The sequence below is a fragment of the Musca autumnalis genome, unplaced genomic scaffold (assembly GCF_047663935.1).
Source record: "Musca autumnalis isolate F117 unplaced genomic scaffold, ASM4766393v1 scaffold_3, whole genome shotgun sequence".
Lineage (NCBI taxonomy): Eukaryota > Metazoa > Arthropoda > Insecta > Diptera > Muscidae > Musca > Musca autumnalis.
The window spans coordinates 26389554-26402156 of record NW_027411866.1 but is presented as its reverse complement, the minus strand read 5'-3'; the positions used below and the strand labels follow the sequence as shown (position 1 = coordinate 26402156).

Sequence of the window (12603 nt, the reverse complement as noted above, 5' to 3'; positions counted from 1 at the left end):
TAAAATAAAAATAAAAATATTTTATTGGAATAAAAAAAATGATAATGAAATAAAATCTTTGGAAATATAATAATTAAAAAAAAAATGATGAAAAAATGTGCATATATTTAAATGTAAAAAATGAAATTGATTATTAATAAATTATATACAAATTATAAAAAACAACTTGTTTTTATTGTAAACCTAAAAAAACCTCAAAATTTTGTACAAAAATTTCCAAAATTGAAAATATTTATCAGGGCTTATGATATTCATAAAATTATTTCCGATTTTACTAAATAATTAACAATTAAATACCATAAAATAGTAATGAATAAATACAAATTTGTTTGTAGTCCACTTATTGTTCCAGACATATCAACATCTTATGGCATTGAAGGAAAATCCAACGTTATATGGAAAGAATAAGAGGTCGAGAGAGAGAGAGAGAGAATAAAATTATTAGACATAGACATTTCTCAATGGAAGCTACACCCTTTCTTTCAGAAAAGGTCTATAGAAGCACCCTTTCTTTCAGAATGGGTCTATAGAAGCACCCTTTCTTTCAGAATGGGTCTATAGAAGCACCCTTTCTTTCAGAATGGGTCTATAGAAGCACCCTTTCTTTTAGAATGGGTCTATAGAAGCACCCTTTCTTTTAGAAAGGGTCTATAGAAGCACCCTTTCTGTTAGAAAGGGTCTATAGAAGCACCCTTACTTTCAGAAAGGGTCTATAGAAGCACCCTTACTTTCAGAAAGGGTCTATAGAAGCACCCCTTCTTTCAGAAAGGGTCTATAGAAGCACCCCTTCTTTCAGAAAGGGTCTATAGAAGCACCCTTTCTTTTAGAAAAGGTCTATAGAAGCACCCTTTCGTTCAGAAAGGGTCTATAGCAGCACCCTTTCTTTTAGAAAAGGTCTATAGAATCACCCTTTCTTTTAGAAAGGGTCTATAGAAGCACCCTTTCTTCTAGAAAGGGTCTATAGAAGCACCCTTTCTTTTAGAAAGGGTCTATAGAAGCACCCTTTCTTTTAGAAAGGGTCTATAGAAGCACCCTTTCTTTCAGAAAAGTTCTATAGAAGCACCTTTCCTTTCAGAAAGGGTCTATAGAAGCACCCTTTCTTTTAGAAAGGGTCTATAGAAGCACCCTTTCTTTTAGAAAGGGTCTATAGAAGCACCCTTTCTTTTAGAAAGGGTCTATAGAAGCACCCTTTCTTTCAGAAAAGTTCTATAGAAGCACCTTTCCTTTCAGAAAGGGTCTATAGAAGCACCCTTTCTTTTAGAAAGGGTCTATAGAAGCACCCTTTCTTTCAGAAAAGTTCTATAGAAGCACCTTTCCTTTCAGAAAAGTTCTATAGAAGCACCTTTCCTTTCAGAAAGGGTCTATAGAAGCACCCTTTCTTTTAGAAAGGGTCTATAGAAGCACCCTTTCTTTTAGAAAGGGTCTATAGAAGCACCCTTTCTTTTAGAGGGTCTATAGAAGCACCCTTTCTTTTAGAAAGGGTCTATAGAAGCACCCTTTCTTTTAGAAAGGGTCTATAGAAGCACCCTTTCTTTTAGAAAGGGTCTATAGAAGCACCCTTTCTCTTAGAAATGGTCTATAGAAGCACCCTTTCTCTTAGAAAGGGTCTATAGAAGCACCCTTTCTTTTAGAAAGGGTCTATAGAAGCACCCTTTCTTTTAGAAAGGGTCTATAGAAGCACCCTTTCTTTTAGAAAGGGTCTATAGAAGCACCCTTTCTTTTAGAAAGGGTCTATAGAAGCACCCTTTCTCTTAGAAATGGTCTATAGAAGCACCCTTTCTCTTAGAAAGGGTCTATAGAAGCACCCTTTCTTTTAGAAAGGGTCTATAGAAGCACCCTTTCTTTTAGAAAAGGTCTATAGAAGCACCCTTTCGTTCAGAAAGGGTCTATAGCAGCACCCTTTCTTTTAGAAAAGGTCTATAGAATCACCCTTTCTTTTAGAAAGGGTCTATAGAAGCACCCTTTCTTCTAGAAAGGGTCTATAGAAGCACCCTTTCTTTTAGAAAGGGTCTATAGAAGCACCCTTTCTTTTAGAAAGGGTCTATAGAAGCACCCTTTCTTTCAGAAAAGTTCTATAGAAGCACCTTTCCTTTCAGAAAGGGTCTATAGAAGCACCCTTTCTTTTAGAAAGGGTCTATAGAAGCACCCTTTCTTTTAGAAAGGGTCTATAGAAGCACCCTTTCTTTTAGAAAGGGTCTATAGAAGCACCCTTTCTTTCAGAAAAGTTCTATAGAAGCACCTTTCCTTTCAGAAAGGGTCTATAGAAGCACCCTTTCTTTTAGAAAGGGTCTATAGAAGCACCCTTTCTTTCAGAAAAGTTCTATAGAAGCACCTTTCCTTTCAGAAAAGTTCTATAGAAGCACCTTTCCTTTCAGAAAGGGTCTATAGAAGCACCCTTTCTTTTAGAAAGGGTCTATAGAAGCACCCTTTCTTTTAGAAAGGGTCTATAGAAGCACCCTTTCTTTTAGAGGGTCTATAGAAGCACCCTTTCTTTTAGAAAGGGTCTATAGAAGCACCCTTTCTTTTAGAAAGGGTCTATAGAAGCACCCTTTCTTTTAGAAAGGGTCTATAGAAGCACCCTTTCTCTTAGAAATGGTCTATAGAAGCACCCTTTCTCTTAGAAAGGGTCTATAGAAGCACCCTTTCTTTTAGAAAGGGTCTATAGAAGCACCCTTTCTTTTAGAAAGGGTCTATAGAAGCACCCTTTCTTTTAGAAAGGGTCTATAGAAGCACCCTTTCTTTTAGAAAGGGTCTATAGAAGCACCCTTTCTCTTAGAAATGGTCTATAGAAGCACCCTTTCTCTTAGAAAGGGTCTATAGAAGCACCCTTTCTTTTAGAAAGGGTCTATAGAAGCACCCTTTCTTTTAGAAAGGGTCTATAGAAGCACTCTTTCTCTTAGAAAGGGTCTATAGAAGCACCCTTTCTTTTAGAAAGGGTCTATAGAAGCACCCTTTCTTTTAGAAAGGGTCTATAGAAGCACCCTTTCTCTTAGAAATGGTCTATAGAAGCACCCTTTCTTTTAGAAAGGGTCTATAGAAGCACCCTTTCTCTTAGAAACGTTCTATAGAAGCACCCTTTCTTTCAGAATGGGTCTATAGAAGCACCATTTCTTTCAGAAAGTGTGTATAGAAGCACCCTTTCATTCAGAATGGGTCTATAGAAGCACCCTTTCTTTTAGAAAGGGTCTATAGAAGCACCCTTTCATTCAGAATGGGTCTATAGAAGCACCCTTTCTTTTAGAAAGGGTCTATAGAAGCACCCTTTCATTCAGAATGGGTCTATAGAAGCACCCTTTCATTCAGAATGGGTCTATAGAAGCACCCTTTCTTTTAGAAAGGGTCTATAGAAGCACCCTTTCCTTTAGAAAGGGTCTAAAGAAGCACCCTTTCTTTTAGAAAGGGTCTATAGAAGCACCCTTTCTCTTAGAAAGGGTCTATAGAAGCACCCTTTCTTTTAGAAAGGGTCTATAGAAGCACCCTTTCTTTTAGAAAGGGTCTATAGAAGCACCCTTTCTTTTAGAAAGGGTCTATAGAAGCACCCTTTCTTTTAGAAAGGGTCTATAGAAGCACCCTTTCTTTTAGAAAGGGTCTATAGAAGCACCCTTTCTTTTAGAAAGGGTCTATAGAAGCACCCTTTCTTTTAGAAAGGGTCTATAGAAGCACCCTTTCTTTTAGAAAGGGTCTATAGAAGCACCCTTTCTTTTAGAAAGGGTCTATAGAAGCACCCTTTCTTTTAGAAAGGGTCTATAGAAGCACCCTTTCTTTTAGAAAGGGTCTATAGAAGCACCCTTTCTTTTAGAAAGGGTCTATAGAAACACCCTTTCTTTTAGAAAGGGTCTATAGAAGCACCCTTTCTTTTAGAAAGGGTCTATAGAAGCACCCTTTCTTTTAGAAAGGGTCTATAGAAGCACCCTTTCTTTTAGAAAGGGTCTATAGAAGCACCCTTTCTTTTAGAAAGGGTCTATAGAAGCACCCTTTCTTTTAGAAAGGGTCTATAGAAGCACCCTTTCTTTTAGAAAGGGTATATAGAAGCACCCTTTCTTTTAGAAAGGGTATATAGAAGCACCCTTTCTTTCAGAAAGGGTATATAGAAGCACCCTTTCTTTTAGAAAGGGTATATAGAAGCACCCTTTCTTTTAGAAAGGGTCTATAGAAGCACCCTTTCTTTTAGAAAGGGTATATAGAAGCACCCTTTCTTTCATAAAATGTCTATAGAAGCACCCTTTCTTTCAGAAAATGTCTATAGAAGCACCCTTTCTTTCAGAAAGGCTGTATAGGAGCAACCTTTCTTTTAGAAAGGGTCTATAGAAGCACCCTTTCGTTTAGAAAGGGTCTATAGCAGCACCCTTTCTTTCATAAAATGTCTATAGAAGCACCCTTTCTTTCATAAAATGTCTATAGAAGCACCCTTTCTTTTAGAAAGGGTATATAGAAGCACCCTTTCTTTTAGAAAGGGTATATAGAAGCACCCTTTCTTTCAGAAAGGGTATATAGAAGCACCCTTTCTTTCAGAAAATGTCTATAGAAGCACCCTTTCTTTCAGAAAGGCTGTATAGGAGTACCCTTTCTTTTAGAAAGGGTATATAGAAGCACCCTTTCTTTCAGAAAATGTCTATAGAAGCACCCTTTCTTTCAGAAAGGCTGTATAGGAGCACCCTTTCTTTTAGAAAGGGTCTATAGAAGCACCCTTTCGTTTAGAAAGGGTCTATAGCAGCACCCTTTCTTTCATAAAATGTCTATAGAAGCACCATTTCTTTCAGAAAGGGTATATAGAAGCACCCTTTTTTTCAGAAAGGGTATATAGAAGCACCCTTTCTTTCAGAAAGGCTGTATAGGAGCACCCTTTCTTTTAGAAAGGGTCTATAGAAGCACGCTTTCGTTTAGAAAGGGTCTATAGCAGCACCCTTTCTTTCATAAAATGTCTATAGAAGCACCCTTTCTTTCATAAAATGTCTATAGAAGCACCCTTTCTTTCAGAAAATGTCTATAGAAGCACCCTTTCTTTCAGAAAATGTCTATAGAAGCACCCTTTCTTTCAGAAAATGTCTATAGAAGCACCCTTTCTTTCAGAAAATGTCTATAGAAGCACCCTTTCTTTCAGAAAGGCTGTATAGGAGCACCCTTTCTTTTAGAAAGGGTATATAGAAGCACCCTTTCGTTTTGAAAGGGTCTATAGCAGCACCCTTTCTTTCATAAAATGTCTATAGAAGCACCATTTCTTTCAGAAAGGGTATATAGAAGCACCCTTTCTTTCAGAAAGGGTATATAGAAGCACCCTTTCTTTCAGAAAGGGTATATAGAAGCACCCTTTCTTTCAGAAAGGGTATATAGAAGCACCATTTCTTTCAGAAAGGGTATATAGAAGCACCCTTTCTTTCAGAAAGGGTATATAGAAGCACCCTTTCTTTCAGAAAGGGTATATAGAAGCACCCTTTCTTTCAGAAAGGGTATATAGAAGCACCCTTTCTTTCAGAAAGGGTATATAGAAGCACCCTTTCTTTCAGAAAGGGTATACAGAAGCACCCTTTCTTTCAGAAAGGGTCTATAGAAACACCCTTTCTTACAAAAAGTGTCTACAGAAGCACCCTTTCTTTTAGAAAGGGTCTATAGAGACACCCTTTCTTTTAGAAAGGGTCTATAGAGACACCCTTTCTTTTAGAAAGGGTCTATAGAAGCACCCTTTCTTTTAGAAAAGGTCTATAGAAGCACCCTTTCTTTTAGAAAGGGTCTATAGAAGCACCCTTTCTTTTAGAAAGGGTCTATAGAAGCACCCTTCTTTTAGAAAGGGTCTATAGAATCACCCTTTCTTACAGAAAGTGTCTACAGAAGCACCCTTTTCTTCAGAAAAGGTCTATAGAAGCACCCTTTCTTTTAGAAAAGGTCTATAGAAGCACCCTTTCTTTCAGAAAGGGCCTATAGAAGCACCCTTTCTTTTAGAAAAGGTCTATAGAAGCACCCTTTCTTTCAGAAAGGGTCTATAGAAGCACCCTTTCTTTTAGAAAGGGTCTATTGAAGCACCCTTTTCTTCAGAAAAGGTCTAAAGAAGCACCCTTTCTTTTAGAAAGGGTCTATAGAAGCACCCTTTCTTTTAGAAAGGGTATATAGAAGCACCCTTTCTTTCATAAAATGTCTATAGAAGCACTCTTTCTTTTAGAAAGGGTCTATAGAAGCACCCTTTTCTTCAGAAAAGGTCTAAAGAAGCACCTTTTCTTTTAGAAAGGGTCTATAGAAGCACCCTTTCTTTTAGAAATGGTCTATAGAAGCACCCTTTTCTTCAGAAAAGGTCTAAAGAAGCACCTTTTCTTTTAGAAAGGGTCTATAGAAGCACCCTTTCTTTTAGAAATGGTCTATAGAAGCACCCTTTCTTTTATAATGGGTCTATAGAAGCACCCTTTCTTTTATAATGGGTCTATAGAAGCACCCTTTCTTTTAGAAAGGGTCTATAGAAGCACCCTTTCTTTCAGAAAAGGTATATAGAAGTACCCTTTCTTTCAGAAAGGGTATATAGAAGCACCCTTTCTTTCATAAAATGTCTATAGAAGCACCCTTTCTTTTAGAAAGGGTCTATAGAAACACCCTTTCTTTTAGAAAGGGTATATAGAAGCACCCTTTCTTTCATAAAATGTCTATAGAAGCACTCTTTCTTTTAGAAAGGGTCTATAGAAGCACCCTTTTCTTCAGAAAAGGTCTAAAGAAGCACCTTTTCTTTTAGAAAGGGTATATAGAAGCACCCTTTCTTTTAGAAAGGGTCTATAGAAGCACCCTTTCTTTCAGAAAAGGTATATAGAAGTACCCTTTCTTTCAGAAAGGGTATATAGAAGCACCCTTTCTTTCATAAAATGTCTATAGAAGCACCCTTTCTTTTAGAAAGGGTCTATAGAAGCACCCTTTCTTTTAGAAAGGGTATATAGAAGCACCCTTTCTTTCATAAAATGTCTATAGAAGCACTCTTTCTTTTAGAAAGGGTCTATAGAAGCACCCTTTTCTTCAGAAAAGGTCTAAAGAAGCACCTTTTCTTTTAGAAAGGGTCTATAGAAGCACCCTTTCTTTTAGAAATGGTCTATAGAAGCACCCTTTCTTTTATAATGGGTCTATAGAAGCACCCTTTCTTTTATAATGGGTCTATAGAAGCACCCTTTCTTTTATAATGGGTCTATAGAAGCACCCTTTCTTTCAGAAAGGGCATATAGAAGCACCCTTTCTTTCAGAAATGGTCTATAGAAGCACCCTTTCTTTTAGAAAGGGTATATAGAAGCACCCTTTCTTTTAGAAAAGGTATATAGAAGCACCCTTTCTTTCAGAAAGGCTGTATAGGAGCACCCTTTCTTTTAGAAAGGGTCTATAGAAGCACCCTTTCGTTTAGAAAGGGTCTATAGCAGCACCCTTTCTTTCATAAAATGTCTATAGAAGCACCATTTTTTTCAGAAAGGGTATATAGAAGCACCCTTTCTTTTAGAAAGGGTCTATAGAAGCACCCTTTCTTTCAGAAAAGGTATATAGAAGTACCCTTTCTTTCAGAAAGGGTATATAGAAGCACCCTTTCTTTCATAAAATGTCTATAGAAGCACCCTTTCTTTTAGAAAGGGTCTATAGAAACACCCTTTCTTTTAGAAAGGGTCTATAGAAACACCCTTTCTTTCAGAAAATGTCTATAGAAGCACCCCTTCTTTCAGAAAGGGTATATAGGAGCACCCTTTCTTTTAGAAAGGGTTTATAGAAGCACCCTTTCTTACAGAAAGTGTCTACTTAAGCACCCTTTCTTTTAGAAAGGGTCTATAGAAGCACCCTTTCTTTTAGAAAGGGTCTATAGAAGCACCCTTTCTTTTAGAAAGGGTCTATAGAAACACCCTTTCTTACAGAAAGTGTCTACAGAAGCACCCTTTCTTTCAGAAAGGGTATATAGAAGCACCCTTTCTTTCAGAAAGGGTATATAGAAGCACCCTTTCTTTCAGAAAGGCTGTATAGGAGCACCCTTTCTTTTAGAAAGGGTCTATAGCAGCACCCTTTCTTTCATAAAATGTCCTGTATAGGAGCACCCTTTCTTTTAGAAAGGGTCTACAGAAGCACCCTTTCTTTTAGAAAGGGTCTATAGAAGCACCCTTTCTTTTAGAAAGGGTCTATAGAAGCACCCTTTCTTTTAGAAAGGGTCTATAGAAGCACCTTTCTTTCAGAATGTGTATATAGAAGCGCCCTTTCAGAAAGGGTCTATAGAAGCACCATTTCTTTCAGAAAAGGTCTATAGAAGCACCCTTTCTTTCAGAAAAGGTCTATAGAATCACCCTTTCATTCAGAAAGAAGCACCCTTGCTTCTATAGACCCATTCTGAAAGAAAGGGTGCTTCTATATACACTTTCTGAAAGAATTGGTGCTTCCTTTCTGAAAGGAAGGGTGCTTCTATAGACCTTTTTTCTGAAGGAAAGGTTGCTTCTACACCCTTCCTAAAAGAAAGGGTGCTTCTATAGACCTTTTCTGAAAGAAAGGGTGCTTCTATAGACCCTTTATGAAATATAGGGTGTTTCTATAGACCTTTTCTCAAAGAAATGGTGCTTCTATAAACACTTTCTGAAAGGAAGGGTGCTTCTATAGACCCTTTCTGAAAGGGCGCTTCTATATACACATTCTGAAAGAAAGGTGCTTCTATAGACCCTTTCTAAAAGAAAGGGTGCTTCTATAGACCCTTTCTAAAAGAAAGGGTGCTTCTATAGACCCTTTCTAAAAGAAAGGGTGCTCCTATACAGCCTTTCTGAAAGAAAGGGTGCTTCTATAGACCCTTTCTGAAACAAGGGGTGCTTCTATAGACCCTTTGTGAAAAAAGGGTGCTTCTATAGACCCATTCTGAAAGAAAGGGTGCTTCTATAGACCCATTCTGAAAGAAAGGGTGCTTCTATAGACCCATTCCGAAAGAAAGAAATGGTTCCTCTATAGACCCTTTCTGAAAGAAAGGGTGCTTCTATAGACCCTTTCTGAAACAAGGGGTGCTTCTATAGACCCTTTGTGAAAAAAGGGTGCTTCTATAGACCCATTCTGAAAGAAAGGGTTCTTCTATAGACCCTTTCTGAAAGAAAGGGTGCTTCTATAGACCCTTTCTGAAAGAAAGGGTGCTTCTATAGACCCATTCTGAAAGAAAGGGTGCTTCTATAGAACCTTAATGAAAGAAAGGGTGCTTCTATAGACCCTTTATGAAAGAAAGGGTGCTTCTATAGACCCATTCTGAAAGAAAGGCTGCTACTATAGAACCTTAATGAAAGAAAGGGTGCTTCTATAGACCCTTTATGAAAGAAAGGGTGCTTCTATAGACCCATTATGAAAGAAAGGCTGCTACTATAGAACCTTAATGAAAGAAAGGGTGCTTCTATAGACCCTTTCTGAAAGAAAGGGTGCTTCTATAGACCCTTTCTCAAAGAAATGGTGCTTCTATAGACCTTTTCTGAAAGAAAATGTGCTTCTATAGACCCTTTATGAAATATAGGGTGTTTCTATAGACCTTTTCTCAAAGAAAGGATGCTACTATAGAATCTTTACGAAAGAAAGGGTGCTTCTATAGACCCTTTCTGAAAGAAAGGGTGCTTCTATAGACCGTTTCTGAAAGAAAGGGTGCTTCTATAGACCCTTTCTGAAACAAGGGGTGCTTCTATAGACCCTTTGTGAAAAAAGGGTGCTTCTACAGACCCATTCTGAAAGAAAGGGTGCTTCTATAGACCCATTCCGAAAGAAAGAAAGGGTTCCTCTATAGACCCTTTCTGAAAGAAAGGGTGCTTCTATAGACCCTTTCTGAAAGAAAGGGTGCTTCTATAGACCATTTCTGAAAGAAAGGGTGCTTCTATAGACCCATTCCGAAAGAAAGAAAGGGTTCCTCTATAGACCCTTTCTGAAAGAAAGGGTGCTTCTATAGACCCTTTCTGAAACAAGGGGTGCTTCTATAGACCCTTTGTGAAAAAAGGGTGCTTCTATAGACCCATTCTGAAAGAAAGGGTTCTTCTATAGACCCTTTCTGAAAGAAAGGCTGCTTCTATAGACCCTTTCTGAAAGAAAGGGTGCTTCTATAGACCCTTTCTGAAAGAAAGGGTGCTTCTATAGACCCATTCTGAAAGAAAGGGTGCTTCTATAGAACCTTAATGAAAGAAAGGGTGCTTCTATAGACCCATTCTGAAAGAAAGGCTGCTACTATAGAACCTTAATGAAAGAAAGGGTGCTTCTATAGACCCTTTCTGAAAGAAAGGGTGCTTCTATAGACCCTTTCTGAAAGAAAGGGTGCTTCTATAGACCCATTCTGCTATAGACCCTTTCTCAAAGAAAGGGTGCTTCTATAGACCCATTATGAAAGAAAGAAAGGGTGCTTCTATAGACCCTTTATGAAAGAAAGGGAGCTTCTATAGACCCATTCTGAAAGAAAGGGTGCTTCTATAGACGCTTTATGAAAGAAAGGGTGCTTCTATAAACATTTTCTGAAAGAAAGGGTGCTGCTATAGACCCTTTATGAAAGAAAGGGTGCTTCTATAGACCCTTTATGAAAGAAAGGGAGCTTCTATAGACCCATTCTGAAAGAAAGGGTGCTTCTATAAACATTTTCTGAAAAAAGGTGCTGCTATAGACCCCTTATGAAAGAAAGGGAGCTTCTATAGATCCAATCTGAAAGAAAGGGTGCTTCTATAGACCCTTTCTGAAAGGAAGGGTGCTTCTAGAGACCCTTTCTGAAAGAAAGGGTGCTTCTATAGACGCCCAACTTGTTATTCTTTACAGGAGGAACTTTTAAGCTATGCCCTAAAAAATAATAGGTTTCTTTCATTGGCTTTTGACTCGTCAACTGTGTCGCAAGTGGCGCCCAACGTTTTATACCACCGCGAGTCAACTATAACTACAAAAATAGGTTTCTTAGAAATCTCTGGATATTTCGACATACCAATGCCACACAATCCCAAAAAATCCAAAGAGCAGACATTACGATTCTTCTTGCACTTGGAACAGGGTCTACCCAAATGGAATTCATACGGTAACAGAGATTCGTTAAAGGCAGGATAATAATAGCAAACAATGAGATACAGCGAAGGGGCAATGCTGAAAATGGAAGAACACAACATTAAGATATAATTTCTCAAATCCGAAATTCCCACCTGGCTGCTCCACAACCCACAAATTCCAATGAAGGCCATATCATTTGTGAAAAATTGTGCATAGCTTCAAGAGATTGCTGCGCCAGATATTCTTCTAGCGAATCAATATTATAACCGATTTCCAAATACCAAGAACGAACAACTCGTCCTGGCCATCTTTTGGATAAACGTCTTCTTAGGGAATAATTTTGTTGAACCCTTAACTTTTGTTCACCAATTATTAGGCAGTGATCCTGATTAATTTGGCAGGACTGAAGATATAACATTGACATGGTTTCCAAATCACGGCTCCAGTGCTAGAAAAAAACAAATTGTATTATCTATGGAACCCTTGGAATCTCTATCGCTTTTCATTACCACCAAATTCATATTGGCTATATGCCAATCTTCGGCCACTTTATTGCGTATACCGTTGTGACCAGCTATGAAGATACGTTTCCAGGCATTTGTTAGGTGTATGTATTCATAATCGGGACAGGGTTCTAAGGACTTTATTAATTCAATGTGTTAGAAATTGTTGTCAGTTGAGGAAAATCGGGAGGAGACTTACCTCACACAGAAAATGGGTTTTATTATTACCACATTTATAATCTTTCAAGGGACACAAATGTTCTGTTTCTAAGGGCAGCTGGAATTGATATTGTTGATAGTTTTGGGCATTAAAAAAAGAAATTGAAAACAACAAGATAAAGATTTTGAATACAAATTTATAGAAAATGAAAGCCATTTTGGGACTTTCTTTCATGTAGAAAAAGTGAAAGAAGAATCAACTTCCTTAAGAGTAGAAAAGCCTACCAGCTTCGCTTCAAAAAGGGCCTAAAGAATCCTATAGCTTATATAGTCCTTACTTTCAGAAAGGGTCAATAGTCGCGTCCTTACTTTCACAAAGGGCATATAGCCGCATCCCTATAGAAGCACCCTTTCTTTAAAAAGGGTCTTAAGAAGCGCTATATCTTTCAGAAAGTGTCTAAAGAAGCGCCATATCTTTTAGAAAGGGTCTAAAGAAGCACCATTTCTTTCAGAAAGGGTCTAAAGAAGCACCATTTCTTTCAGAAAGGGTCTAAAGAAGCACCATTTCTTTCAGAAAGGGTCTAAAGAAGCACCATTTCTTTCAGAAAGGGTCTAAAGAAGCACCATTTCTTTCAGAAAGGGTCTAAAGAAGCGCCATATCTTTCAGAAAGTGTCTAAAGAAGCACCCTTCCTTTCAAAAACGGTCTGAAGGAGCACCCTTTCTTTCAAAAAGGGTCTAAAGGAGCACCCTTTCTTTCAAAAAGGGTCTAAAGGAGCACCCTTTCTTTCAAAAAGGGTCTAAAGGAGCACCCTTTCTTTCAAAAAGGGTCTAAAGGAGCACCCTTTCTTTCAAAAAGGGTCTAAAGGAGCACCCTTTCTTTCAAAAAGGGTCTAAAGGAGAACCTTTTCTTTCAAAAAAGGTTTAAAGAAGCACCCTTTCTTTCAAAAAGGGTCTAAAAGAGCACCCTTTCTTTCAAAAAGG

The 12603-nt window shown here is 37.9% G+C and overlaps 1 protein-coding gene across 1 annotated transcript; it reads right to left on the bottom strand.

The window, feature by feature from the left end:
• Positions 1-251: 251 nt before the first annotated feature.
• On the bottom strand, positions 252-11838 carry LOC141398112 (venom allergen 3-like). Its single transcript, XM_073975342.1, has 5 exons — positions 11662-11838; positions 11469-11600; positions 11112-11407; positions 10901-11055; positions 252-364 (listed from the first exon to the last, which is right to left on the bottom strand). The coding sequence occupies exons 1-5, from the start codon at positions 11836-11838 to the stop codon at positions 252-254; spliced, it is 873 nt and encodes a 290-aa protein (XP_073831443.1).
• Between the last annotated feature and the right edge of the window lie 765 nt (positions 11839-12603).

Excerpts from the sequence above, each read along its gene's own strand:
- LOC141398112 (XM_073975342.1), bottom strand. The coding sequence starts at position 11,838 with ATGGCTTTCATTTTCTATAAATTTGTATTCAAAATCTTTATCTTGTTG. Across the intron at positions 11,601-11,661 it reads AAACCCATTTTCTGTGTGAG|TCCTTAGAACCCTGTCCCGA; the intron begins GTAAGTCTCCTC and ends GAATTAATAAAG. Across the intron at positions 365-10,900 it reads TTTGGGATTGTGTGGCATTG|ATGTTGATATGTCTGGAACA; the intron begins GTATGTCGAAAT and ends CAATGCCATAAG.